The sequence below is a fragment of the Ranitomeya imitator genome, chromosome 5 (genome assembly GCF_032444005.1).
Source record: "Ranitomeya imitator isolate aRanImi1 chromosome 5, aRanImi1.pri, whole genome shotgun sequence".
Taxonomy (NCBI): Eukaryota; Metazoa; Chordata; class Amphibia; order Anura; family Dendrobatidae; genus Ranitomeya; species Ranitomeya imitator.
The window spans coordinates 139,749,372-139,776,442 of NC_091286.1; the positions used below are offsets into that span (position 1 = coordinate 139,749,372).

The 27,071-nt window shown below is 41.0% G+C and overlaps 1 protein-coding gene across 4 annotated transcripts in view; it reads left to right on the forward strand.

Annotated features, from left to right (window-relative positions):
* The first annotated feature begins 2,248 nt into the window (after positions 1–2,248).
* Positions 2,249–27,071, forward strand: part of ADGRG6 (adhesion G protein-coupled receptor G6) — a 259,254-nt gene continuing 234,431 nt past the window's right edge. For 3 of the 4 annotated variants that reach the window (XM_069769187.1, XM_069769189.1, XM_069769190.1), the window contains exons 1-2: positions 2,250–3,073; positions 13,942–14,042. In XM_069769187.1, coding sequence (XP_069625288.1) covers positions 3,072–3,073; positions 13,942–14,042 — 103 coding nt within the window. In that variant the 5' untranslated portion in view covers positions 2,250–3,071. Of the gene's footprint in view, positions 3,074–13,941; positions 14,043–27,071 lie in introns of all 4 variants that reach the window. The other variant, XM_069769188.1, reaches the window with a different exon arrangement.

Sequence of the window (27,071 nt, forward strand, 5' to 3'; positions counted from 1 at the left end):
TCTTGTTTACTGACATCAGAACGTATATACAAAGGGTAGGAGGAACAATGCTTGGCTTTTTCTTCTGAATTACATAACAGAGGTGCAGAACAGTTTTGGATGGCGGCACATCCCTTGTGAGGAACGTTACAGATGCATGGTAGGTTACATTGGGGGCCTCCATCTTCTCGATACAGCGACACACAGGTCAATGCGCTATGCTGTACCCTAGCTGCATTCTTGTGAACGGTGTAAGGGGGCTAGCTACCACCTTATGAACATGCCCCAGCCTGGCTGATCCCATATTCTTTCACTGCTGATCTCCAGGTCACTGAGACTTTCTGTGCATCTTCTAGCTTAGGTGCCCCAACTTACCTGCGATGAGGAAAACTACCGCCACTGTAGAATTGCTTGCGGAATGACTTGCTTCCTTGTCGATTGGTACTTCCACACACATCCAATGATGATATACGTTTTCTGGGGGTGTCCTTCCTTTCTTAAAGCTCACTGTCAATCAACTATAAAACCAGGAACTCACACACAGGTCCCCATTACTCCTCCCCACAAGGGACTGGCCCTATAGTTAACCATGTCTCCCCTGACTAACCGTAAACTGCAGCCTACATGAGGGTAAAACACAAAATAAAACGCCATTTACACACATTAAAACAATGGGGGTCTTCAGTAAGGTTTTTTGAACTTTTATTCCTGCTAAAAACTATACTGGGATTTTTTGGTAGTATCTTGGATAGAATAGGATCATTCCTCACTGTACACCAATATTTCTTAAGTAATATTCGAATGTATAGAGAGAACAATTAGGTATGAATTACGTATTTCTGTAGTGGGTACAATGATCCAATCATTTTAATTTTTGTTACTTTTTTTTCATATTATTTATTTTTTGCAGTCATTATATTTATATTTATATTTCTACTGTTTTTTCTTGTTTTAGTTACCTGTATTCTTTTACATTATGCCCGCCATGTACTGTTTTCTGGAGATTCTATAATTCATAAGGGTAAACTGCACATGAATATACTGTGTTTGGAACCAATGGGTTTATTAATGAAATGGAAGTGTCACATCATCTCCGTCCAGAGGTGACTTCCTGTTTGGATATAGCTGATGAAGGGGACTGACCTTCTCCGAAATGCGTCGTTTAGGGCAATACAGATTAGTAAAATAGTAAGTTTACCTCTACCTGCTTGTCCCCCTCTGTGGCAGCGACTGGACCATACCGCAAACTTTATTCCTTCAATTTCCATATTTGTGGATTACGGGCATTTTTAAGAAATGCATTCACATTGTATATGTGTACCTGTGGATTTTTCACATCTAATTCAAGTGTATGAGGAAAATCTACACACAAAAATCAGTGTCCTTAAAGGAGAAAATTTATTTTTGTAGATTTCAAACACGCACCACAGGTCAGTTTATGCAGTGTAAAAAAAGATTAAGTGCTGGAGAAATGGAGCATTATGATGTGAACAGGTGGAGAAAATGATATCATAGAGATGAGCTAACCGAATTTTAATGTTTGAGGTTTGTACCGGACTGTTAGCGTGGTGCTAAATGCCGAAAACGGACTTCTCCCAGAAGTCCGTTGCAAAGTTTGGAGAAATTTCAGAGAGAGAATAATTTTCCAGCTCACAAGTTTGGGTCCCCATTGTTTTCAATGGGGTACAGGTTTTGGTTCAAGTTTGGGTACAATTCTGGTACCTGAACAGAACTTTGAAATAAAGTTTGGGCCAGGTACCAGAACCCGAACTTCCACAGGTCCGCTCATCGCTAATCATAAATCTTTGTGTTCCTGTATACTTAGAGGGTATTTTCATAAAAGACTTCTAAATAAGACAACCAAAAATATTGTATTGCTAAGGAAAATTAAAAAATAACGCAATGTTTATTTAATATTACATATATTCAATATTTCTCCAATGAGAAAAGTTTTAAAAGCCAGAAATAGGTTATAAAAGAATGTTGTAAACTTATTGTAACTATAATGCCAAGAATCTGGGAGATGCTGCAGACGACTGTCAAGAAGTAATTCACAGAAAGCATTGATCTTTATAATGAATGGTAGCACTATAAGGACAGAAGTGATAGAAATGCTACACGCTGTATCAGGGGCATGGTGTAGTGCTGGGATAAATGCTGTGGCTGGGGTTACAAGTTAGGGTGGGACTGTACTGAATAGAGTCTCTTTGGAAAAGTCTCAGCAGCAGCCCTGTCCACCATACACAGAGTAAAAAGACAGTAAAAACATGGGAGGCAGCCTGAGCAACAGGTTCTGAGCAGCCAGAAGCTCCAGCACCTGGAGGACTGACACAAGCACTGCTCTGAAAACTTGAAGCAAAGCACTGTGAGAAGAGACTTGAGAGAAGCTGAAATAGGATGAAATTGGAAAGTGTGGACAGCCAGTGACTGTGAAAAAAAGCAGATACTGTAGAAGAAACCTAATCAGTCTACTGAGAGATTGTCATACTAAACAATGCCAAAGAAAGAGGTCAGGAGGAAGAGATAAGGGAACAGAGGAGTGTCAAATAGTCCTAAAAAGTCTCTCTGGACCCAAGAACAGAGTTGGCAAGCATCTGAGAACAGCTCATAAGAACTTCCCACCCTGTTCTGCTTGGTTGATCGAAGTTTTGGGGAACTTTACATAGATAAGGAACCTGGACTACACCTCCTCTCATCGTTCATTCATTCCTGTCTCTGCAGTTGACTCAGCCTCAGCCCTAGACAGAAGCAGGTTTTACTTTTGCAATCCAAGAGCTGTAATGTGAAACTGAGCTACACTTGTTCTGAGAGCCTGCAGCACCGAGGCAGAGAGCCGAGCTGAGGACTTCTGCCTACATACAAGCTGCAGAAGACACACCACCACCGTCCACAGCTGGCCACCGCAGACATCTCCACTGGGACTACCCTGGTCACAGCCACAAGGCATAAGATCCCTCTCTCTGTCCACTTCGCATGATTGACAAGAAGGCTGAGGAACATCTAGCTCAAGCCCAGCAGGTTTCAAGGAAACTTCTCTAGGAGTAACATGCTGTACTTTGTGGAATAAGGACTACTTGGAAATCTACACCACAATGTAAGTATTTTATTAGCACTAGGAGAACACACACTCAGAGGCAACCTGCCTGGTACCAGGTATGGTGAAGCACCAGATCCTGGTGGCAACTCAGGAAACATAAACTTACACTATCTATCTATCTATCTATCTATCTATCTATCTATCTATCTATCTATCTAATATGTATAGTATTTTTTATTCTGCATATATTATGGTAGTTTTATTAGAAATGTTCCCACTTGATGTCCCTCAGGGTATAAGTACTAGCACTAGACAACTCGTCATAGCTTTTCTGTGCATGTAAAGGCTTGTGCATGCTGCTATTGAACATTAGTTGCAGGTTGGATATTAACAGGAAGTTTTTTTGTGTTAGGCAGTAAATTAAATTTATTAAAATACTCCTGGTTTTCTGGCTGTGAATACAATCCAGATCAAATATTGACATATTTTTCAGTTGGGAGGAAGGAATTATTCTTGGATGCTTCAGCCTGGTGAGACTTTTCTAGATGGAGCAAAGAGTAATAAGTTGTAGATGGAATTCACCTAATGTTTGTAGAAATGTGGACTCAATGTTCAGGTTATTTCATAGGAAATACTAATATTAGGGCAAAACCTGTTAAGGTTCATGACTTTACAGAATGTTCTTCTGTGCCTTGTTGAGTAAATTCATGGTACCTGTGGATACAGTTGTATTTGATTTTATTTAATTTTTAATGTATTGACTTGGTGTAGTAATTAGTTCTATTCTCTATGTGGTGTTTGTTTTCTCTAAGACATTAATAAAGACTTTAAAAAAGTATAGGCTTTATAGTAAAAATGAAATTAATCCAAGTTAATTCGATATGACAGGTAGATATATCCACTTTTTTTCAGACAGATGACAACATCTGGTTTGAATAGGGCTTTAACTCCGAGGCAAACTTAATAAATGACTACATCCCTATTTCTGCTACATAAAGCTATAGGATGTTGCAATGAATGTCGTGGATATTGCAGATCACCCGGTAGTGATGCATACTAATGATAATGTATGAGCGCTGACGACTGTCACATTAATTACATTGCTCATGTAGTAGTTGTATAGTGTGTCATTTTCTGAATTTTTACAATATGACGCTCTTCGCATGAAGGAGAGATCATCGTCCTTTACAACCACTAAATGTAGCCCTAGACGTGATGAGAATTCTGTAGCTCTACCGTAATTTAGAATCTGGAGTATTAATGCTCCAGCGTCTCAATTACATCCTATAATCTACCAATAACCAAACTACTGACATCTCATATTACAATATATAGAGTTCTAGAACGATGATGAATATTTGTTGACTACGTTTTTAATTATTCTGGGAATAGATCAAATGTTCTTTTCAGGTTTTCTCACTTACTTGTGAGTTTTCTGTTTGCTCGTCTATATTGGTTGCTGCATTTTACCAAATCTGTGTCCTCGCTAAAAATTAATCCTTACAGTACTTTATAGCCCTTTGTTCCCTGATTCTGCTCCTGGTACCAACCACAAAACTGATTTTTTACTGCAGTGGCGCACATAGCATGGCACGGTGCCAATTTGTATGACAATCACCATTTTTGTAAGTTCTTATCTTAGTGATCAGTCCACTGGAAAGCCTTGCTAGCTCACTCTTATACGGGGGCTAGCATTTCATTGTCGGTTTGGTCCCCAATTAGCTATTACTGACACTGATAACTATATATTGAGATGGCTGGTGGTGTGGGACAGCAGAATACTCAACGCTAAGTCTTACAGGAGTTCCTTAGGTTTGCAAAAGATTTACGCTTTAGTGAAGAACTAAAAAAATTGCTGTGCTCATAGTGAGTGCCCGTATCCCTTTATTGTGGCCAGTGTACAAAATTGCTACATGCCAAGTAGAGAAGTGTGGGGAAGCTTCTGTACATTTCCTAATAACATAATAATAAACCTCTATAGTCATAGCTTATGTAGAAGTATTAGATATAGTTCCAGTGCCTACTGGTATCCAATCATCTTATGTCCCATAAATGTCTTTTTGATCTTGGCTGATTTGGAAACAAGGATAACAACATCATGAGTATATAATAATACACAGAAATAAGAGCAGAAATAAACTATCCAGAAATAGCAGGGCTGAAATTCTCACCTGCTGTCTATGATTTTATATAGGCCTGTGGGTAAGCGGACCTGATTTTCTCAGTGGTAGATTAATCCTTGCTACCAATGCTACTTTGTGATGTCGTCATATGGTTTATATTGTTTGCAACGTAGACCCCCAGTTGTTTGGCTACCATATCCAACAAATTTATTGACATACTCATTACCTAAGAAATCCCATCGCTTCAGGCCCGGAGATTGCCGTAGAGCATTGGGGTAGTGGCGTTGCAGCCACTGGGGAGTCACCAATCCATAACCGGTTCATATTTTGTGTAGATTTTGCACTGACAATGAATGAATGACAATGGGGTTAGTCTATCTGTGCACCCGCTGAAATGTCTTTAAGGGCACTGATTGATAGGCTGTTGTGTATACTCTTATGGGGTGAAAGTCTGGAGAAAGGGGGAATGCTCTCCTAATAAATACCCCATTCTCTTATTTCGTGAAGCACGGACAGATCTGAAGGTGCCCTCACATAGGCCAGATTCTTATGACCCTTAAGCATTAGTTGAGTACATGCTGTCATTTAGATTTAGATTTAGTCACCTCCTAGAAGATGTAATATTATATACAATACAGCGATAGCAAGAGAATCGCTCTTTGTAGCAGCTCAGCAATAAGGTTAAAACTGGGGGTCGTAAGTCCTAATAGGCCATATGGAGGTGGTTGGCTTCCAGAAGGCATACATTAGACATAATGAATAAATCTTAATAATCAATGTATCGGCTTCATTATCACACCCTTCGTTTAACAGTGTTTACCTGCTTGCACAAAAAACCCATAGATTTCAAGCATTAAAAAATTCAGAACATTTGTTCATGTGGTTTTCCTATAAAAGCCTGCATGAAAATGACCATACACATGATATGCCAGGTTAATATGCTTTGTATGTTGTGCATTTTATGTATCACTATAGACTTTTATCTAAAACATGGTTTGGATCAAAAAAGGAAATGCAAACAGTGGATACCATTCACTTTTTTTGGAAATAAATTGTTAACCCCTCTCTGCCAGGTACAGCCCATGCATGGTGAAGGTGTATGGAGATGAGCATGCACCATAGACTGCAAGTGCTGTATGCTGTGTTAGGGCTCGCTCACTACGAGCGTATAACATGGCAAGTGCTATCCGATGTTTTATCTCATAGAACTCAGATCAGTGTCATTCTATGGGGTAGCTCAGATCTGCATCTAATAGTCGGATTGCACTCACCCATTCAAGTCTATAGGTGCGTGTGAACGCATCAGACTGCACTCGGATGTCATCTGAGCACAGTCCGATTACTGCGGACCCAAGCAATGGAGAAGATGGAGAAATTAATTTCTCATCTTCCCCCCACATGTGAGAGAATGAGATCACACTGACGTGACACTCAGATCAAACTCTGACATAATTGGGCCGATTCTCTCGCACGAGAGAACATATGCTTGTGTGACCCTGGCCTTATAGAGCTAACAGCAGAAATCAGAGCTAGGTCTGGTCACTGGTGTTTAACCACTTAAATGCTGCTGAAATCTGAATTTAACTAGAGCAATCAGGTGGGGCATCAATTCAGGCAATCAATCATTAAAAAAAATTAAAAAACATAAAAGTTTTAATCCCCCCCCCTTTTCCCAATACAAAAAAGGTAAAACATAGAAGTAAAATATATTTAAAGTGAACCTGTCACCCCAAAAATCGTATGTGAGCTAAACCCACCGCCATCAAGGGCTTATCTACAGCATTCTGGAATGCTGTAGAAAAAAACCCCCATTTAACGTGAAAGATAAGAAAAACAGGTTAGATTATACTCACCCAGGGGCGGTCCCGCTGCGGTCCGGTCCGATGGACGTCACGGTCCGGGGCCTCCCATCTTCTTACGATGATGTCCTTTTCTTGTCTTCATGCAGCGGCTCCGGCGCAGGCGTACTTTATCTGCCCTGTTGAGGGCAGAGCAAAGTACTGCAGTGCGCAGGCGCCGGGAAAGATCAGAGAAGCCTGATGCCGGTGGCCTTTGCTCATATACGATTTTTGGGGTGACAGATTCCCTTTAATATTGCAACATCCACAAATTCCATTCTCAATTATTTAAACGTATGTTAAAGACTGAAGACAAAATAAAGCAAAGTTACAGAAACGCCACATTGACTGGTTTTCAGTCCTTGTATCTCCGCTAAAAATGCAATGCAAAAGTCATGTGTACCCCACAATTCAACCAATGAAGACAACAGCTTGCCAAGCAGAAAAGAAACCCTTTGATGACATAATAAAATAATTCCATGTCTCAGAAAATTGCTGTACAAATTATATCATGTTTTTACAACGTTCTGACATTGAAATAAATATAATATAACTGGACAATTAGTCAAGTTTGGAATTGCTGCAATCGTACGGACCCGAGGAATCATGTTGCCAAAAACAAAGGTGGAATTGTAATTTTTTTTTTTCAACATCTCACTGTCCTTTTTTTTCAGCGCATAGCATGATAACATGAATGGTGTCATTCAAGCCTACAACTTGTACAGCAAGAGTAGTTAAGGCTCATGTTTCCATGTTGATGGCAAAATACAAAAATGATTACACTTGGAAGAAAGGGGGACAAAAACGTAAATTCAAAAGCAAAAAAGGCCAAGGCTGGTAGGGGTTAATTTGATTGATTTTGTGTAATATTGGTTGCATCCAGAAAAAATTGTAAAAAATAAAATGGAATTATCGATGTAACCAATTTAGTTGTTCATTGATTTACTGTTGCATCTCCGAGCCCTGGGCAAGGACCCACACGAGCAACGCCTGCAGCATTTTTACACCACTTGCAGAATTCTAGACTATGAGGTTATGGCAGGGTCCCCATTTTGCATGTTAGCAGTTGAGATTTGGTAAAGTTTTTTGAAGTTTGATGAACTTGCTACTTGGTAAGATCGTGGCCTGCTGACTTTAAGAAAGATGTTCGAAAACTTGAGATTTTGCTAACTAAAAATAAATGGTCTTCAAATGGTTTGGGTTTAACGCAGCATGCGCGACTGTCGTCTTGGTTGGCACTGCTAAAGCCTAAGGATGTATAACTCCTTTCATTGAAGGTTCACAGTTCTAGCCTTGCCATACAAGTGAATAGCAAGTACTGTTTGCTGCTTCAGAATCTATTATATCTTGCGTCACGAGAGCGAGTGCCAACCGTATGATAGAAAGATGCATTAGCTGTTCTAATCTGCTTCGGCACTTGGCAGTACTGTCATAGCAGCAAAGAAAGGAAGGTGTCTGTTCACCCAGGGTGAATGGCCGCACTGTACTATGCAAGCAAGTTTCACCATAATATGTCTGTTACTCTACTTTGTATATTCTATTCTTAAACATGGAAGCAAAACAAACAAATAAACAAATACTTGTCTTTTTTTGCTTTTTTTTATAAAGAAGGGTCCATCTTTCTTTATTTTCGGGACTCGAAGTTCCTAACAATGCCCATCGACGGCGGTATTAATTTGCCATGATTTTCAAAGGGGAAAATCGATGCTGAAACTTTTATTAACGCTGTGAAATGACATCAAGATCCGAATGTGGATTATCAGCATTAAAATATAATGGGGTTAATTGGGTTAAATCCATGGCATAGTGAACATTTCGAGATTTATAAAATCTAATCATTTCATGTGGATATTTCACAGAGCATAAAATGTTCTGTTCACAATGGTTGCTGGCAGAGAACTTGCAGATTCTGCGGGGTTTCCAGTTTAGAGAACAAAGAGATTTGCCTAGATTGGATAGAATTGTAGCGAAATACCCGCTAGGAGAGGGTGTACGTCGGGGCAGGGTTACTGTCTCAGTTGTGCCCTTCACTGAGAACAAGCAATATCTTAAAGATGATGAGGAATTGAAATACAGAAGTATTAGAAAGTTACCGAACTTCATGTTTTACATTGATCAGGCAGATTTATATAAAAGCCAACAATTACTTTAACAGTAAAATGCCACAATCGATTTTATAACTCCTTCATCAAATAATGAGCAAATTGCCATTTAGAACAAGTTGTTGCAGGCAACCCGTCTACCTTTTAAGGGTGTAGCGATGATTTATATTGTACTCTTTTATGAATGTGATTTTGTACAGTTTCAGATTTTACAGTACCTTTTGCTTATTTAATGATAATGTTCATTATGCAAAAATGATTATTTGATAAGTAGCTGTAATTTCAGATTACTTTTAGGAATAAGCTGTAGTGTGTACTCGAGGCATTACACTATTTCTGGCCATTGCATGGCTTGTAGCGTCTTTACACCAGTGTTCCCTACTGAAGACTCTTTCTGTAAATGTGAGTTGTCTGTGAGTTTGTAGGTGAAGAATAACTGTAAGGATGCCATCCATACCCAGTACACAGAGGCTTGAGGCATACCTGCTACCCTGCCTCTATGTCACATGTTTAGAAGCAGCAGTGTGAAGGGTTTATGGGGCATTATAGAGCAGTGCAGCTGTGAATCCAGCACTGGTGGGAGATAATACTTACTAGAAATTAGTTCTGTGCCGTTCTTTGTGTGTCTTTCTGCCTGTGTCTCTCTCCCATCCCCTCTTCTACTCTCCATTTCTCTCTACATAGAATTAAAAAGCAGCTGCAATCTAATTCCTCAGTGAGCTAGCAGCCTGTCTTGAGTAAATGATAAGTTCATGGAGAAGTATCATTGTTCTCTGATAAGACACAAGGTTGGCAAAAGTATTAGGAAACCTACACATTACATTTTTTATCATCCTTTTCTACATCCATACACATTAATATGGAGCTGATCCCTATTTTACAGCTATTTCAGTTGCCATTCTTTTGGGAAGGCTTTCTACAAGACATTAATACAACATAACCCAGGCTCATATTTTGCGCCAAAAGTGACGCAATTGATTACATATTACTCCAAAAACATTGTATCTCAAATAGGAGTACAAATGGAGTTTATTTTTTAATATGTACAAAAATCTTTATTGACACAATAATGAACATACAAAAAGACAGATTAAACCATGTGCTATAAAGAACACCACAAAAAGTGATGGCGTTTAGTACAAAGTATAGCTCAATTCACAGTAACAAACTTAGTAATGGTAAGATGAGGACTTGCTGGTTGAGCTCAGTCATATTGCAATGCCCCTGCTGTAAGCAAAAAGTCCCATCAGTCATTATACTATTCGCATGTCCATATGTATACCAATGCACAAGGTTGCATGGTTTGTGGTCAAGAGCCCAAGGTCCAAAACCAATCTGACATTACAATCGTCAAAGGTTCCACAAATTCATTTGTATGATGCACAGTCAGAAAATCATCTTACCCGGTACTAAAACGCCAGCACCCAAACCCCAACGTGCGTTTCGCTGTCCGTTGACTCTGCTTCCACAAGGCGGAGTACTGACAAGACACTGTAGGGTGTCTGTGGGAATTTTTGCCCATTCATCTAGAACAGTATTTGATGTAGGACAAGAAGGCCTCAGTTGCAAGACTATTTAAACTTAAAGGTGTTCAATGCAGGAATTCAGCTACATAGGAGCGATCTGATGATCGCTCCCATGTAGCTGAGCCGATCGAGTTGTGCCAGCTTCTAGCCTCTCATGGAGGCTATTGAAGCATGGCAAAAGTAAAAAAAAAAGTTAAAAAAATGTGAAAAAAATAAAAGTTTAAATCACCCCCTTTTCACCCCATTCAAAATAAAACAATAAAAAAAATCAAACCTACACATATTTGGTATCGCCGCGTTCATAATCACCCGATCTATCAAAAAAATTATTAACCCGATTGCTAAACGGCGTAGCGAGAAAAAATTAGAAACGCCAGAATTACGTTTTTTTGGTTGCCGCGACATTGCATTAAAATGCAATAACGGGCGACCAAAAAACGTATCTGCACAAAAGTGGTATCAATAAAAAACATCAGCTCGGATTGCAAAAAATAAGCCCTCAACCGACCCCAGATCACGAAAAATGGAGGCGCTACAGGTATTGGAAAATGGCGCAATTTTTTCTTTTTTAACAAAGTTTGGAATTTTTTTTCACCACTTAGATAAAAGAGAACCTAGACATGTGAGGTGTCTATGAACTCATAATGACCTGGAGAATCACAATGATATAATGATATGTCAGTTTTAGCATTTAGTGAACCTAGTGAAAAAGCCAAGCAAAAAACAAGTGTGGAATTGCACTTTTTTTGCAATTTCACCGCACTTGGAATTTTTTTCCTGTTTTCTAGTACACGACATGGTAAAACCAATGATGTCGTTCAAAAGCACAACTCGTTTTGCAAAACATAAGCCCTCACATGGCCACATTGATGGAAAAATAAAAAAGTTATGGCTTTGGGAAGGAGGGGAGCAAAAAACGAGCACGGAAAAACGGAAAATCCCAGGGTCATGAAGGGGTTAATTATAATTTTTGGCAGAAAATACCAAAAAAACATTTTTTTCAAAATTTCAAGCAAAGATATGAAAAAACACACAAAGGTATATAAATCTAGAGTAAACTAGCTGTAGCTACATTTCTTGTACTGCTGAGTACATGATAAAAATAGCAGGGGCCCCCGTTCCATACAGATGTGGTTTTCCCCCAAAATAGCATTGTTACACCAAAATGCCTATCAAAAAAATATTACCAACAATGACATACTTGAGGAATACCTAGAGTTTCAAAATTCTAACTAAAGTAATTTTGCAGATAATAGCAAAAAAGTAAGCATCGGGGCTCCTGATACACATTCTAGGGTTAATGATACTTTCCAATAATACCACTGATATATGATGGTATAATATTTAGGAGGGGAGCAATTTTACAAACTGACTTCTTGCAATGCTGGATTTCTATAACAATATCACTACAATTCAGTGCGCTCTTAGAAGGACCCATTCTTTCACAAGTGTTTGGTAGGGCCGACTGCTAGCTAAGTGCTTGTTTTATATTACTTTAGCAATGGGACTGAATGAAAAACCTAAATTCATTAATTGAAAGGCCTGTCCCATTGCTTTTATTCAAATAGTACATATTATAAATGTTCTTAAATTTGCTGAAAATGAGTGAGTGTCTCATGTAGTGAATGGTTTTGCGATTGTAGGAATCCTGATTGCTGTCACCCATTCAGTTTGAGAATAATTAGGGTGAACAGACCCTTACAGATGACATATGACCATAATGTCACAGAAAAGCATTCTAAGATGGTTGACATTCATAGTTCCATAGCCTGAAGGAAAACACGCTTATCAAGTTTTGACCTAAATATCTTTAAATCAAAGAGGTAACCTCAAAATATTTGTAGTCAATTTTGTCTCATGACAAAATACCAAAAGGTCAGGTGTCCTGAGGTTGTCCTAAATAATTATACCTGCTGTTTAAAGTCATATTCAAGTCTTCTTGAAATTATTTACAGTGTCCCTTGTTTGTGAGAACTGTGTCCCTAGCATTGGTGTTTGTGGCTGCCCATTATGGTTTCTACAACCATAAAAAAAAAATCACCGAATGAGGACCTCCAATGTGGTGGAGTCCGTTATTTTAAAGGAATCACGAGCTTAGGTGGACAGCTAAGTCAGTGATTCCTTGGTTTTAATAACCATACCCGTCCTGTCCCATTATATGTGTATTTATGTGAACTGACCCGCACTATAACTCTACAGGCATGGATATGACACCAAGTTTGAGAAACTGTGCAAAATTTTAATTGGACAGCATGATTTTATACATCACATGTTGTATATCGGCATGAGCGAACATGGAAGTTTGGGTTCGTCGGATTCGACCGAACTTTAGTTCAAAGTTCGGTTCAAGTACCAGAACTCTACAGGGACTTTACCCAGAACCAAAACTGCACAAAAGTCAATGTGATCCCAAACTTTCATTTTGTAAAATTCTCTCTTTGACTCTTCTTTGCCTGGAACTCTGAACACTAAAAACAATTTCCAGGAGAAGTTTGTGTTCGGAGTTCAGCAACGGACACTAGGTGTCCTGCGCAGACCCCGAATTTTACATCTCTAGTAGGAAAACCAACAGAGCCGAATCTCACTTTCCAATGTTACTTTCTAGACTAATTTTAGGCTGCACGTTCTACTGTTCCAATGCACAAAAAATAAAGAATAAAAATGAAAAATTTTCATAACATATCCTACTGGTTTGTGAATGCGAGCCCTACAATACAAAGGTAGGAAGAAGAGGAGGCAGAGAATGAAAAATAACACATGGCGACAGGATCAGATTAATCAAATGGTTTCTAACTCTTCATTGAAGCTATTTAGACAAGATGGTGGAATATTTTCAGAATTGCTTAATTCTTGTTTTACATTTAATGGAGAAATATGAAAAAAATGTGCTGTCCAATTAACAAGTATCTGTTCAAATTCTTCTTAATACAGTAATGAGATAATTATTTCTGTGTCAGGTTTATGATGCTAGACTATTTGTCTACAGTATATCACTGATCCATGATTCAGTATATATATATACTGTATATATATATACTCAGTATACTATAGAGTAAGGTGTACAGAGACATGTTCATCAGTGTCGAGACAACAGATCTTTTTCCGCTTTTATTAGATCATTTTGCTCCAGAGTGTAACTGTTGCACGTGGTGTAGCCTTCGTAAGCAATGTGTGCAATACAAATATCACTTTCAGCATCATGAATAGTATCACAGATGTGAGTGAGCAGTAGCTGTCAGAATGTTAATACTTCATAAACACTTCATTAGCTAAAGAAGAGACGTCCGATTCTGGGGAGAGAACAGTTCTATAAATGGCCCCTTTCTTGTTTTACAGGACACCCCCCTTAAGTGGAATGTGGAGTAATCACTGGAAAAGGAAGATGCAGCATATGCTCTATTTTATTGCTGTTTATATTGCCTGCGTCCAGCGCACTGGTAAGTTTTTTTTTCTCTTTTTTTATCTCACTTTTATTTTTGGAGGGTAAACTGTTTGCTTATTTAATGTCTGAGTTGGGTTTCCAGACGTTACGATCGTTGAGTTGATACACTAACACTGGATTGCTATGGTTATGGAGATCAATAACTTGTACCATAAAAATATGTATTATTTTTCCCAGAAAAGTTTAAGTCTAAGCAGAATCAGAACATTCAGTACACAACATTGTTAATAAACTGAATGAACAAGATGACTGTAAAACTTTCTTTTGTCTAGGACAAAAATTGCCTAAGGTCTTCTTATGTGTGACAACGTGCTATTTATGGAATCCGCCCCAAAAACACGTCCAAATAGTAGTCATAAATAAGAAATACTTAGACGTCAGCAGGTGGAGTATTTTTTGATGGATGGTGGCTAGGGCTTAGTTTATGAAAGAAGCGGAGCTGAGTTGTGATGCACATGTAATATTTTGTATTGTTTAGTGTGCAACACAGAAATGACATCTTCTATACAAATTACTATTTCTTTAGAGATTTGTTTGACTTTGCAGCATTATGTCTGATGACACTTCTACCATTTCTTCTCCTATTGCTAGGCAGCACCGCACAAATACTGTGGATGCCTATTGGCGACGCCAACATGTTTTGGTCAAATCCTAATATTGCTGGAACTCCATCTACTGCCTGAATTTCTGCAGTGAGCTGATTATTCTCTTGTTAAGAGGTCTCTGCTGGGAGCTATGGGAAGAGTCCTTCCCAAATGAAATCCGAAGCATGTTCCTTGTCAGTTTTCCTTCCGTTGGCTCACTCTTGTTCTTCTGTTCCTGCTCAGTTTGTTTGATTCCCATTACCGATCTTGGCTTTGTGTTTTAACTATGATTTCGTCCTATCCTGACCTCTTGGTACTGACCTGGCTTTCTGAACACCATCTGCTAGCCCACTCCACCGGCCAGCAGCCTTTCTGTGAAGTCAACCCAGGAGCTTTCCATGAGTCGAGATCCCTGTTGAAGGCCATAGTTCAGCTGAAACATATTAGACAGAGTGACTAGTGCAAAGCCTGTCCATAGAAGCCCTTTTAAGTGCTGTTAGTTTTCCTCTGACAATAATCTGTTACAGATTATGACTTATTCGGCATGGCAATCTTAACAACTGTGAGTGCCAACTGACTCTCCCCAACAGATAATGATTAGGGAGCAAGGGATATGGCCTGTTTAATTTCAACTCATTTGATTTCTTGGAGAAAGTACTTCCTGAAGAGTCTGACAATGACTCTCTCACAGAGAACACTGGAGTGCTCGGCCAAACAGGGAGAGGAGTAAGGATAGATAGCTATCAGCCAATGTCTAATGTGTATGGTCGCTATCTATTGTGTATGCTAGTCCCAGACAAGGGATTGACTGGGCCTCTTATATGGATTACTTATCCATATCAAGTGAATGGGATATAGACTGAAATACTTGGCAGTGGCCACTGAACAATGTACAGATCTGCTGTGTTCTGCTCCATACATTCTTTATATCTGGTCACTGCTGGTTCAGATATTAGCTGATCATTAGGGGACAGATGTCAGGCCTCTAACGATCTCATATATCGATGATCTATGTTATGCATTAGTCGTCAGTATCTTAATCTCTGACATCCCATTCAACTGGATTTCTATTGAATTAATTGCAGTGAATGTCCTCCTTTGAGAACACCGATTGGTTAGAATGGCTTAAACCCAGAATGTCTAGACATTGTAAATAATTGAAATGAATGACGGCAGCCTAATTTCTCTATAACTGACTTAGGATTCTTACACACTTCCATCGGTACGGGGCCATCGCTAAGCATCGGCGCAACGTACCGACGGACATTGTGCAAATTCTGAACAACGTGGGCAGTGGACGCAGTGTTTCAACGCGTCCGCTGCCCACTATAAAGTCCCAGGGAGGAGGGAGCGGAGTTCCGGCCCCGCATGCGTGGTAGGAAATGCAGGAAACAATGTTTGAAAAAACATTCCCTTGAACGTTTTTTCGATACGATGGCCCGCCAAATACCGACGCATCCAGTGCACGACGTATGGAACGTGTGTCCATACGTCACGATGCGTCGCTAATACAAGTCTATGTGCAAAAAACGTATCCTGCAGGCAACTTTGCAGGATACATTTTTTCCACAGAATGACGCATTGCGACGGACCCTAAACGACGGAAGTGTGAAAGAAGCCCTACTGCTCTGCAGGAAATTGCAATGCAGCCTCATTCATGTGAATTATTTTCTCACGTTTTGTATAGTAGGAATGTGACTACACTTCAGTCCCTTAGAGCTGATCTCAGACTGTCAATGAGCAATGAGGGTGGAATAGGAATAAGAATTGTTTACACGGCAGATCAAGTTAACAAATGTGTAAACATTCATGTTTACTGATTTATTCACAGTCACTACATTTCCTGATAATAAGCCTATAATGGCATTAGTACAATCTCTTAATAACCTAGCAATATCTGCCGGTGTAGCTGTAACATACACGCCCACATAACATTAATAGCAGAGGTCCCAGTAGACGCCATATAATCGGCAACAGATATTACCTCTATAGTGGGGGTACCAGGGTGAGGCGGGAGTCCGGGCGTTAGCGTGTGCCCCGACGCGCGTTTCGGACCTAATCCTTCTTCAAGGCCCCTTGAAATAGGATTAGGTCCGAAACGTGCGTCGGGGCAGACGCTAACGCCCGGTGTGTGTTACAGCTACACCGGCAGATATTGCTAGGTTATTAAGAGATTGTACTAATGCCATTATTATCATAGCAGCAGCAGCTGGTATTAGTCCATATTTCTGGACTATACACACATCTATATGTATATAGATACCTGGTGTTTGGCTTGGGTGTCGGGTGATAGTGTCAGTCACCTATGTATCACACAGAGTGTATAAGGTATTCCAGTTATTATTATTATTATTATTATACATTTTTATAGCGCCATTTATTCCATGGCGCTTTACATGTGAATACGGGGCAAATATAGACAAATACATTAACCATGAGCAGATAACAAGGCACACGAGTACATAAGGAGGGAGGACCCTGCCCGCGAGGGCTCACAGTCTGCAGGGGGTGGGTAGTTTCACCCTTTGTCCCAATTTGGTCTGATGTCGTGTGTTTTTAATTGTTATTAATAAAGTTTATATTGAGCTTTTCCTATACATATTGACCAGTTGCATCATTTTTTCCTGATGGTTTTCATATATATTAAGTAAGTACACTATATTGTAATTCTCCGGTTGCATCGTACACAGTGAAGAGGCAGTGACCCACAAAATTCCAACACAAAGTCTCTTTAATGTGTTTCCTCACAGCATTAAAGTCCAATTCACACACAAATGCATATCATTTCAGAACATATAACTTCAGTTTATATTATCAGTGTTCACTTTACACCAGTTCATAGCAATACATATCATATGGATTTTAGATTGCAGTCCCTAAACACGCCAGACCTCTCCTTGTCCAGTATTTGTTGGGTGACCGCATGCCATATTACAGTCTCCATACACAGCCTCATATGTTGCAGACACTACACATGCTAGTCCTCCTCTGACTAGTTCCTGTGGGTGTCCTTCATCATTGTATCACAGTCTATCTACTCACACAGCCATACACAGCTCAGGATATTCTCCAGATAGCAGCCGGGCACTATATGCACCTGTTTGCAATCATTACCCATGCCAGTCCACTGTCAGGCACAGGACATCCACCTCCAGGCACAGGACTGTCCACATCCAAGAGCAGTGCCACGGATGACTTGCATCGCTGTATACGCTGTGGGTGCCAGGCTATTCTGCTGCCCTGGGTGCTGGCTCCTCTGGCCTATGCCTCCATGCATTCAGTCAGCCCTCTGCAGGCCTCTGCTCTGCACACCAGCACACTCCAGACTGACACTGACGTTGCACCACACACCTGACACCTGGCACACTCATACCCCTTACTGTAGGGCTTTAAACAAATAAACCTGTGGCTTCAGCCACATGGAAAACCCAGACTGGAAATCCATGACTCCCATGCACACCTATGGACTCCATCTGTCTCCATGCACAACCTGGAGAGAACACACAGTGACCCCATACCTGTGACACAAGCCACTACCTCACATTGCAATCACAGCTACACCTGTGACTGCCATGCACACCTATGGCCTTCATACACCTCTGTGCGCATTCTGGGGAGCACAAACAGTGCCCCTTAGCTGTAACAGGGGTCACTGCCTCACAATACCATAAGGAACTGTGATATACATAAGTGAGTACACTATATACTAAGGGACTGTGCTATACATAATAAGTGAGTACACTTTATACTAAGGGACTGTGTTAGACATAATAATCAATAATAACATCTTCCTCCACCTCCCCCATCCTTAAATCCATTATAAATCCCCCTTCCTGCCATCCCAATTTCCCACATCCCTCATTGTTCTCATCCCCTGCATTCCATTATTGCCCTCTCTCCCACCCACATGATTGCCCTCTTCACTACCTCCACCATTGCTTTTTCCCCACCACCCGTTTATTGCCCATTCCGCCACCTCCATCATTGCCTTCTCCCCACCACCCCATCATTGTCCTTTCTAATGCCACCATCATTGTCTTTACCCCCACCCCCATCATTCCCATTACACTGCCTCCATCATTTCCTCCTCCCCACCACCCCCATTATTGTCCATTCACCACCCCATCATTGCTTTCTTCCCCACCTTTGCCATCTCCGTTAACCCAATCATTTCATTCTGCTCCATCACCCCCATCATTGCCCTCTCGTCAACCCAATCATTGCCTTCTGCCCCATTACTCCATCATTGCCCTCTTCGTCAACCCAATCATTGCCCTCTGCCCCATAACACACATCATTGCCCTCTCTGTCAACCCAATCATTGCCTTATGCCCTATCACACCCATCATTGCCCTCTTTGTCAACCCAATGAATGAATTTTGCCCCATCACCCCATCATTGCCCTCTCCTTCAACCCAAACATTGCCTTCTGCTCCATCACCCCATCATTGCCCTCTCCTCCACCTACACACACAGCACCATTCACCACTCTGCACACACACACCTCACCTCACCTCTGCGCATGGTATCCTGAAGCCACACCATCGCCGGCAGCTTCCTCTCTCACACAGCCGTGGCACTGAGTTATGTCATTCAGCTGCTCCTGTGTGAGACAGGAAGTGTGGACAGGAAGCAGGATGGATGCATTCCCTGCAGCTCCGCTCCACTCACATGATTGTCCTCTTCACTACCTCCACCATTGCTTTTTCTCCACCACCCCATTATTGCCCATTCCGCCACCTCCATCATTGCCTTCTCCCCACCACCCCATCATTGTCCTTTCTAATGCCACCATCATTGTCTTTACCCCCACCCCCATCATTCCCATTAAACTCCCTCCATCATTTACTCCTCCCCACCACCCCCATTATTGTCCATTCACCACCCCCATTATTGTCCTTTCCACCACCCCATCATTGCTTTCTTCCCCATCATTGCCCTCTCCGTCAACTCAATCATTGCTCTCTGCCCCATAACACCCATCATTGCCCTCTCTGTCAACCCAATCATTGCCTTATGCCCCATCACCCCAACATTGCCCTCTCCTTCAACCCAAACATTGCCTTCTGCTCCATCACCCCCATCATTGCCCTCTCCTCCACCTACACACACAGCACCATTCACCACTCTGCACACACACCTCACCTCTGCGCACGGTATCCTGAAGCCACACCATCGCCGGCAGCTTCCTCTCTCGCACAGCCGTGACGCTGAATTATGTCATTCAGCCACTCCTGTGTGAGACAGGAAGTGGGGACAAGAAGCAGGATTGATGCATTCCCTGCAGCTCCGCTCCGCTTCACTGCCATTTTCTCTTGCAGGCAGCAGAGCTGCAGGGATTGGTCCCTGCCCACCGCACATGAGGGCAATCTGGCCAGGGGCCTCTGGAGCCTCGGGGCCAGATAAACTGGCCAGATTGCCCTCTTTATTAGCCACCCTGTAGGGGCCCCCTGGAGCCTCCGTGTCCCCAATGCAGCTGCACCGGTTGAACAGGCAGTATGTCCGCCCATGTACTAACATCAGATTTTGCTGTGAACTCCTCAAATTAAAGAACCGGGGCCATAAAATAAATATAAATCCTAATGCTTTGCTTTACTGAACGATTATAAACACATTAAGTTTAGATTATAATTAGTGATGAACGAATATACTCGTTACTCGAGATTTCCCGAGCACGCTCGGGTGTCCTCCGAGTATATTTTAGTGCTCGGAGATTTAGTTTTTTTTGCCGCAGCTGGATGATTTACAGCTACTAGACAGCTTGATTACATGTGGGGATTTCCCAGCAACCAGGCAACCCCCACATGTACTCAGCCTGGCTAAAAGCTGTAAATCATTCAGCTGAGGCGATGAAAACTAAATCTCCGAGCAGCACTAAAAAATACTCGGAGGACACCCGAGCGTGCTCGGGTAATCTCGAGTAGCGAGTATATTCGCTCATCACTAATTATAATATTAAAAATAATGATGATTTTATTTTATCCCGATAAAGAATTCTGAGTTATTCTGAAGCTTCCTACATCTACATTATAATGTTTGACTCGAGTCAAAGGAAAGTTACAGGATTCTCATAAAAACACACCACAGCATATATGACATAAAAGTAGACCCCCAGGGGAGGAAATCCTGTGTTTGATAGCTTACATTCTGGAATTAAAAGGAATAAAAGGACTTACAGATCCCTGGTTACTTTCACCTTAGATAGAGTATATCTCTAGTTCGCCACATATCAGCTATGACTAGGAATTGTTTGATGATGGATATGATTGACACACTACCAAAAACTTTGCCCTTGACTGGGAACTGGACATGATGTTTTAAATAGAGGGGTGTAACAATAGGAAGGGGGAAATTCCAGTGATCAAATGTAACTAGAATGTGTAATGTCTGAGATAGCAGCGGACCAAGCTGCCCCGAGCCCTGACCTTCCCCTCATAGTCAATAGTGAGAAAATTCTGCCAGTTCTCAATAAGTGTAATGTCCAGTCAGAAAATAAAAAATTACTTTAGCACTTTGGTGCTGTGCATTTATTCCTGATCTTTTGCCACATATTTGTTCCAGCAGAACATAAAGTATGTTTTGTGCACTGAAGCCAATTTATTTATTCCATAATGTGTCATCCAAAACCTAATTTCCTCCTCTTATACTTTTTATTAGTTGACAAGTGCAGATAAGAGGTATCTTATTCACAGTGGTCATGTTGTTTTTAAAGGCAGTGAAAAAAGATTTGTCATCGGATCGAAGTTCTAAAACAATTTCAAGCACAATCATCGCGAATGACCTATTGACTTCCTACCTGCGGGATATTAACATTAAATCTTGAGGAATAACATAAAATACTGCTGACTTTTAAGTTGCGCTTTCTGATACCAAGGTCCAGAAGTTCCTTTGGCTTGTGGTTAGGTTGACAGTTGGCATACATTAATATGGTTTAAAGGGAACCTGTCAGCTGATACATGCTGCCCAAACCATCGGAAGCTTGTGTCATCCACAGGCTGTGGGATCCCAGACAATAATGGTTGTTTCTAATACATTGCAGCATTTCAGATTAACTCATACTTTTAATAGACGCCGGGGACTGAGCTGCACGGGTGACAAGTTGTACAGGCAGGTCCTTGGCGGCTTCTTCCCACCTGCTGACAGTGATTGACAAAACTCTGACTATACACATATGCAGGCAGAGACCTGTCACTGGGAGCAGGAAGGGAGAAAATGCCCTCGACCTGCTTATACTGCTAGTCATTAGTAACGCTTGGTCCCCGGTGGCTATTAAAAGTATGTTAATCCTGCGGGGTTTCAGAGACAAGCATTCATGACTGTGATCATACAGCCAGTGGCTGACTCATGCTGCCCAAGGTTTGGGCACCATGTAACAGATGACAGGTTGCCTTTAATCCAGATCTACCGACTTCACAATAGAAATGCTCATTTTCAATAATAGAAGATAAACTTGGCCTGATAGATCTACTTTTAATTTGTATACGTGTGTGCTGTCAATTTTAAATTGGTGGGGATCTGACCCAAGACGGACTATCATTGGTGAAGCCTACGTAGCCGCTTTGGGCCCAAGAGGTAAAGGGGCCCATTTTGACCTCCAAAGCAGGTGCATTATGAGGAGCTATTGAGTTACAAAGGGCCCGTATAATGTTCTTGCACAGGGATCCACCAATGGATCTGACTCTCTCCCCACCAATACTAATACCAATACCAATCAGTTGTTTAAGGAGGATATGACACACAAACCCCTTCTTTATTTTTATTTTTGGCTATGTTCAGTTTTGTTGCTCAGTCTCATTCTCTTGAGTAAAACAAACACACTTCAAACAGCTGTATGACCAGGATGCTGGCAGTTGGACCCCTACTGTTCCTTATTTTTCAATTGTCAAATGGGTAAAAACAAGAAACTTAGCAGTTTACTTTTTGATAGAAACTCTATCTATTCTCAAGACTTTAAATTCCATTGGCCACCACTATATCAGCCAGTGTAGCCAGCCAGTGTTGGGTATTCTACTAGGCAACAAGTGTAGCTAATAGAAAGTCTTTGCTACCAAACTTGAAAGTGCTGCTCTGAGCTTTTCAGATCACTGGATCTGGCCAACTTCAGTGACCTTGCAGAGGCACAGCACAGTTAGAACAAGTCACTCAACGACTCTCACTCCTGCAAAGCAAACATTAAAAAATTATTTCAAGGCAAATGTCATAACCTTTTTTCTTAAATAGTTGGACATCAAGGCTCAGTTTCCACAATAAGCATTTGGCATGTTTTGGAAGTTCCGGATTTTCAGCAGCTTTTGTGCACCAATTTGCTTAATTAGGTTACCTGCATTTTTTCATTGCTTTTGGGTTCTTTGATTCTTGTGGTCATTAGAAGAACAAGATTAATATACAAGATTACATAGGAAATTTCAGAAACAGTTCATGAATTGGTTTATTTGCGAACAGTAGTAACTGATAAATGTTATGCATCTAATAAATAATCATTTATAGCTGAATAAGGAAATTTGCCAAAGCAAAAGCTTGTTCCACCTTCCATCTCTTGAAACAAAGCATGAAGTGATGAGCAAATCTAATGAAATTTTACTTAGAACTTGGAATTTGATTTTCATCAAATTGATTCAATTCCAACCAAATATATCTTATCATGTTCTGGGATCTCTCTGGACCCAAGAGCATGAAAAAAGAAAGGTGACATAATATTTTAAAAAATAATATTCACCTCTGCTTGGCTTGCACCTTGTTCATAGAGCTCCTTGCTTGGCCCAGTCTTCATTCATAGGCAACTACCAACCATGTGTCCAGTTGGGTCTTCTGCTCTTCTGACACCCACTAGACTTGATACATGTCATCATGATCTTATGTGAGAATTATACTATCTTGAGGCCTAGTGGGCACCCGAGGTTCAAAGACCTGGCAGGACTTGTTTGCATGAAGAAGACTGAAAGCCGAACAATGAAAAACAGACCAAGGTGACTAAGCTAGGAGCTGTGCAGACAAGGTGAGAGCCCAGGAAAGTTAAGTATTCATTTTTAAAAACTTTTTTAATCCTTTTCCAACCTTGTAGAATCCAGTGGAATGGTGGCTGCCCAGCTGCCTTTTTGATTTATTTACATTAATTAATTAGGATTATGGTAATCTGAATTTCATGAAAAATTGGAGACAAATTTAACTTGTCTTCAATTGATTTGCTCATCTATAAAAGCTTGTGCATAGCCATTAGCAACTTGCTCTGCAGGAATTTAAATGGGAGTGGTATTCAGTATATAAAAACAGAAGAACATGCCCCACACCCATGGAACACAGAAAAGTGGCACATCAAGTGTCATAGGAGTGGAAAGTGATATACCAGCATTAGAAAATATCTCATTACATCAATAACCTTTGTATAGAAGTGTTACTCTAACACTTCTCCTTAGCAGTTTTTGCTGCAAAAAAAACAACCATATGTTTGCTTGAAGTCAATAGAAATATATTAAATGCAGTATAGGCAGTATATTTTTTGAGGATTTTTCACTGAGTTTGTGCATGTTTAGTCATTTTTGTGCTTCCCTTTTGAAATCCCAATTTTCTAAATATTGTGGAAGAAATGCATGTGAAAAAAAAATCAAGAAAATGCAGAAAAATGCTTGTATGATATTTCTGGTAAGAAAAATTATATAAAACAAAGACAAGTGTGAAGGAAATCGTAAGAAGATAAAGCCTAACTATTATGTCATCTAATATATAAAGCTGAATGTGTGTGTATGTGTGAATGTATGTGTGTATGTCCGGGATTGGCATCTGAACTGTCGCAGCTACAGCCACAAAGTTTTGCACAGTCACACGTCTGGACCCCGAGAGCGTCATAGGCTATGTTGTGAGGTGAAATTTTAACCCCGCGCTTTCCAATTCACCAAACAATTTTGCCCCTATCTACATAATGGGGAAAAAGTGAAAGGAAAAGTGTTGGAGGCAAATTGACAGCTGCCAGATGTGAACAAGGGAGACTTAAAGAATGAGAGCGATGGCGCCAAAGAGTATATCCCGTACAGTCGCTAAGGTGGGGCCCTGACATGAGATACTCACGACACACGGGGATATGAACACGCACACAAAATGTGCCACACACTACCACGTGCTTGAACACATATACCACCCTCAGCACACATTTCACCACACATACACCAACCTCGCCACATAAAAGTTGAAACACAAAAGTCGCCGCTCAAAACTCGCCACGTGCAAAACTCGCCACATGCAAAACTAGGCTCACGCAAAACTCGCCACACGTGCAAAACTCACCTCATGGGAAAACTCGCCACACGAAAAACCTGCACCCGCGGAAAAATTGCCACATGCACAAAAGTTGCAACACATGCAAAAGTTGCCTCACACAAAACTTGCACATACTCAAAAGGCACCAGACATAAAACTCGCCACGCGCAAAACTCGCCATGTGCAAAACTTGCTGCACACAACTTGCTACACTAACCTGTCACATGCAACTCGACACACAAAAAGTTGCTACACGCATGTCGCCACACAAAACTCATCTCACAAAAGTCGCTACATGCATGTCGCCACACGCAACTCAGCACACACAACTTGACACACGAAACTCACCCTAAAACACACACAAGTCTGGTATTATCCTTCAAAAATAAAAATCTGATTAATAAGCAGACAAACTACAAGAGCAACAAATGTACCATATAGGAAATACGGCAGCTGTCAGTCACATGACCTGTGTATTATGTGTATGTGTGAGCTAATATATACTGCCAGGGGGAGGGCTTCCTGTTGGCTGGGGATTTATCAGGCTGCCAATTTAGCTTACAAATACTGAGGTAAAAATACTGACCAAATAATGTGTGAACGAGGTCTAATACAGGAGGAGATGACATACAGATATATACTATGTACAGGGGAGATAACACACAGGTATATACTATATACAGGAGAGATGACACACAGGTATATACTATATAGAGGAGGAGATGACATACAGGTATATACTATATACAGGAGGAGATGACACACAGGTATATACTATATACAGGAGCAGATGACCTACAGGTATATACTATATACAGGAGGAGATGACATACAGGTATATGCTATATATAGGAGGAGATGACATACAGGTATATACTATATACAGGAGGAGATGACACACAGATATATACTATATACAGGGGAGATGACACACAGGTATATACTATTTACAGGAGGAGATGACATACAGGTATATACTATATATAGGAGGAGATGACATACAGGTATATACTATATACAGGGGAGATGACACACAGCGGGTATATACTATATACAGGGGAGATGACATACAGGTATATACTATATACAGGAGATGACATACAGGTGTATACTATATATAAGGGAGATGACAAACATGTATATACTGAGGTGAAAATCAGAGGTGTGAGGTGAAAATGAAAAGGTGTGAGTGCAAAATGAGAGGAGTGAGGGAAAATAGTGGAGTGATCGGAAAATTACAGAAGTGAGGTCGAAATGACAAGTGTTAGGCTGCCGTCACACTAGCAGTATTTGGTCAGTATTTTACATCAGTATTTGTAAGCCAAAACCAGGAGCGGAACAATTAGAGGAGAAGTATAGTAGAAACATATGTACCACTTCTGCATTTATCACCCACTCCTGGTTTTGGCTTACAAATACTGATGCAATATACTGACCAAATACTGCTAGTGTGACAGCAGCCTTAGGGGGGAATGAGAGGAGTGAGGGGGAAAATAAGAGGAGTGAGAGGGAAAATGAGAGGTGTGAGGGAGAAAATGAGAGATGTGAGAGGGAAAATGAAAGATGTGATGGGGAAAATGAGAGGCGTGATGGGAAAATAAGAGAAGTGAGGTGCTATAACTAACCACAGATATTTACTATGCCCAGGCAATGCCGGGCTCTTCAGCTAGTTTACTATATGATTGTCTAAGGGTCACTTCCGTCTGTCCTTTTGTCTGTCGCGGTTATTCATTCGCTGATTGGTCTCGCCAGCTGCCTGTCATGGCTGCCGCGACCAATCAGTGACGGGCACAGTCCGGAAGAAAATGGCCACTCCTTACTCCCCGCAGTCAGTGCCTGTCGCCCGCATACTCCCCTCCGGTCACCGCTAACACAGGGTTAATGCCGGTGGTAACGGACCGCGTTATGTCGCGGGTAACGCACTCCGTTACCACGGCTATTAACCCTGTGTGTCCCCAACTTTTTACTATTGACGCTGCCTATGCGGCATCAATAGTAAAAAATGTAATGTTAAAAATAATAATAAAAAAAAACCTGCTATACTCACCCTCCGTAGTCGCTCGCGCCGGCCGCCATCTTCCGTTGCAGGTTCCGGTGGCAAAGATGGTATGGGAGAAGGACCTAGCATGATGTCACGGTCATGTGACCGCGATGTCATAACAGGTCCTGCGCTCATACCAACCCAGGGA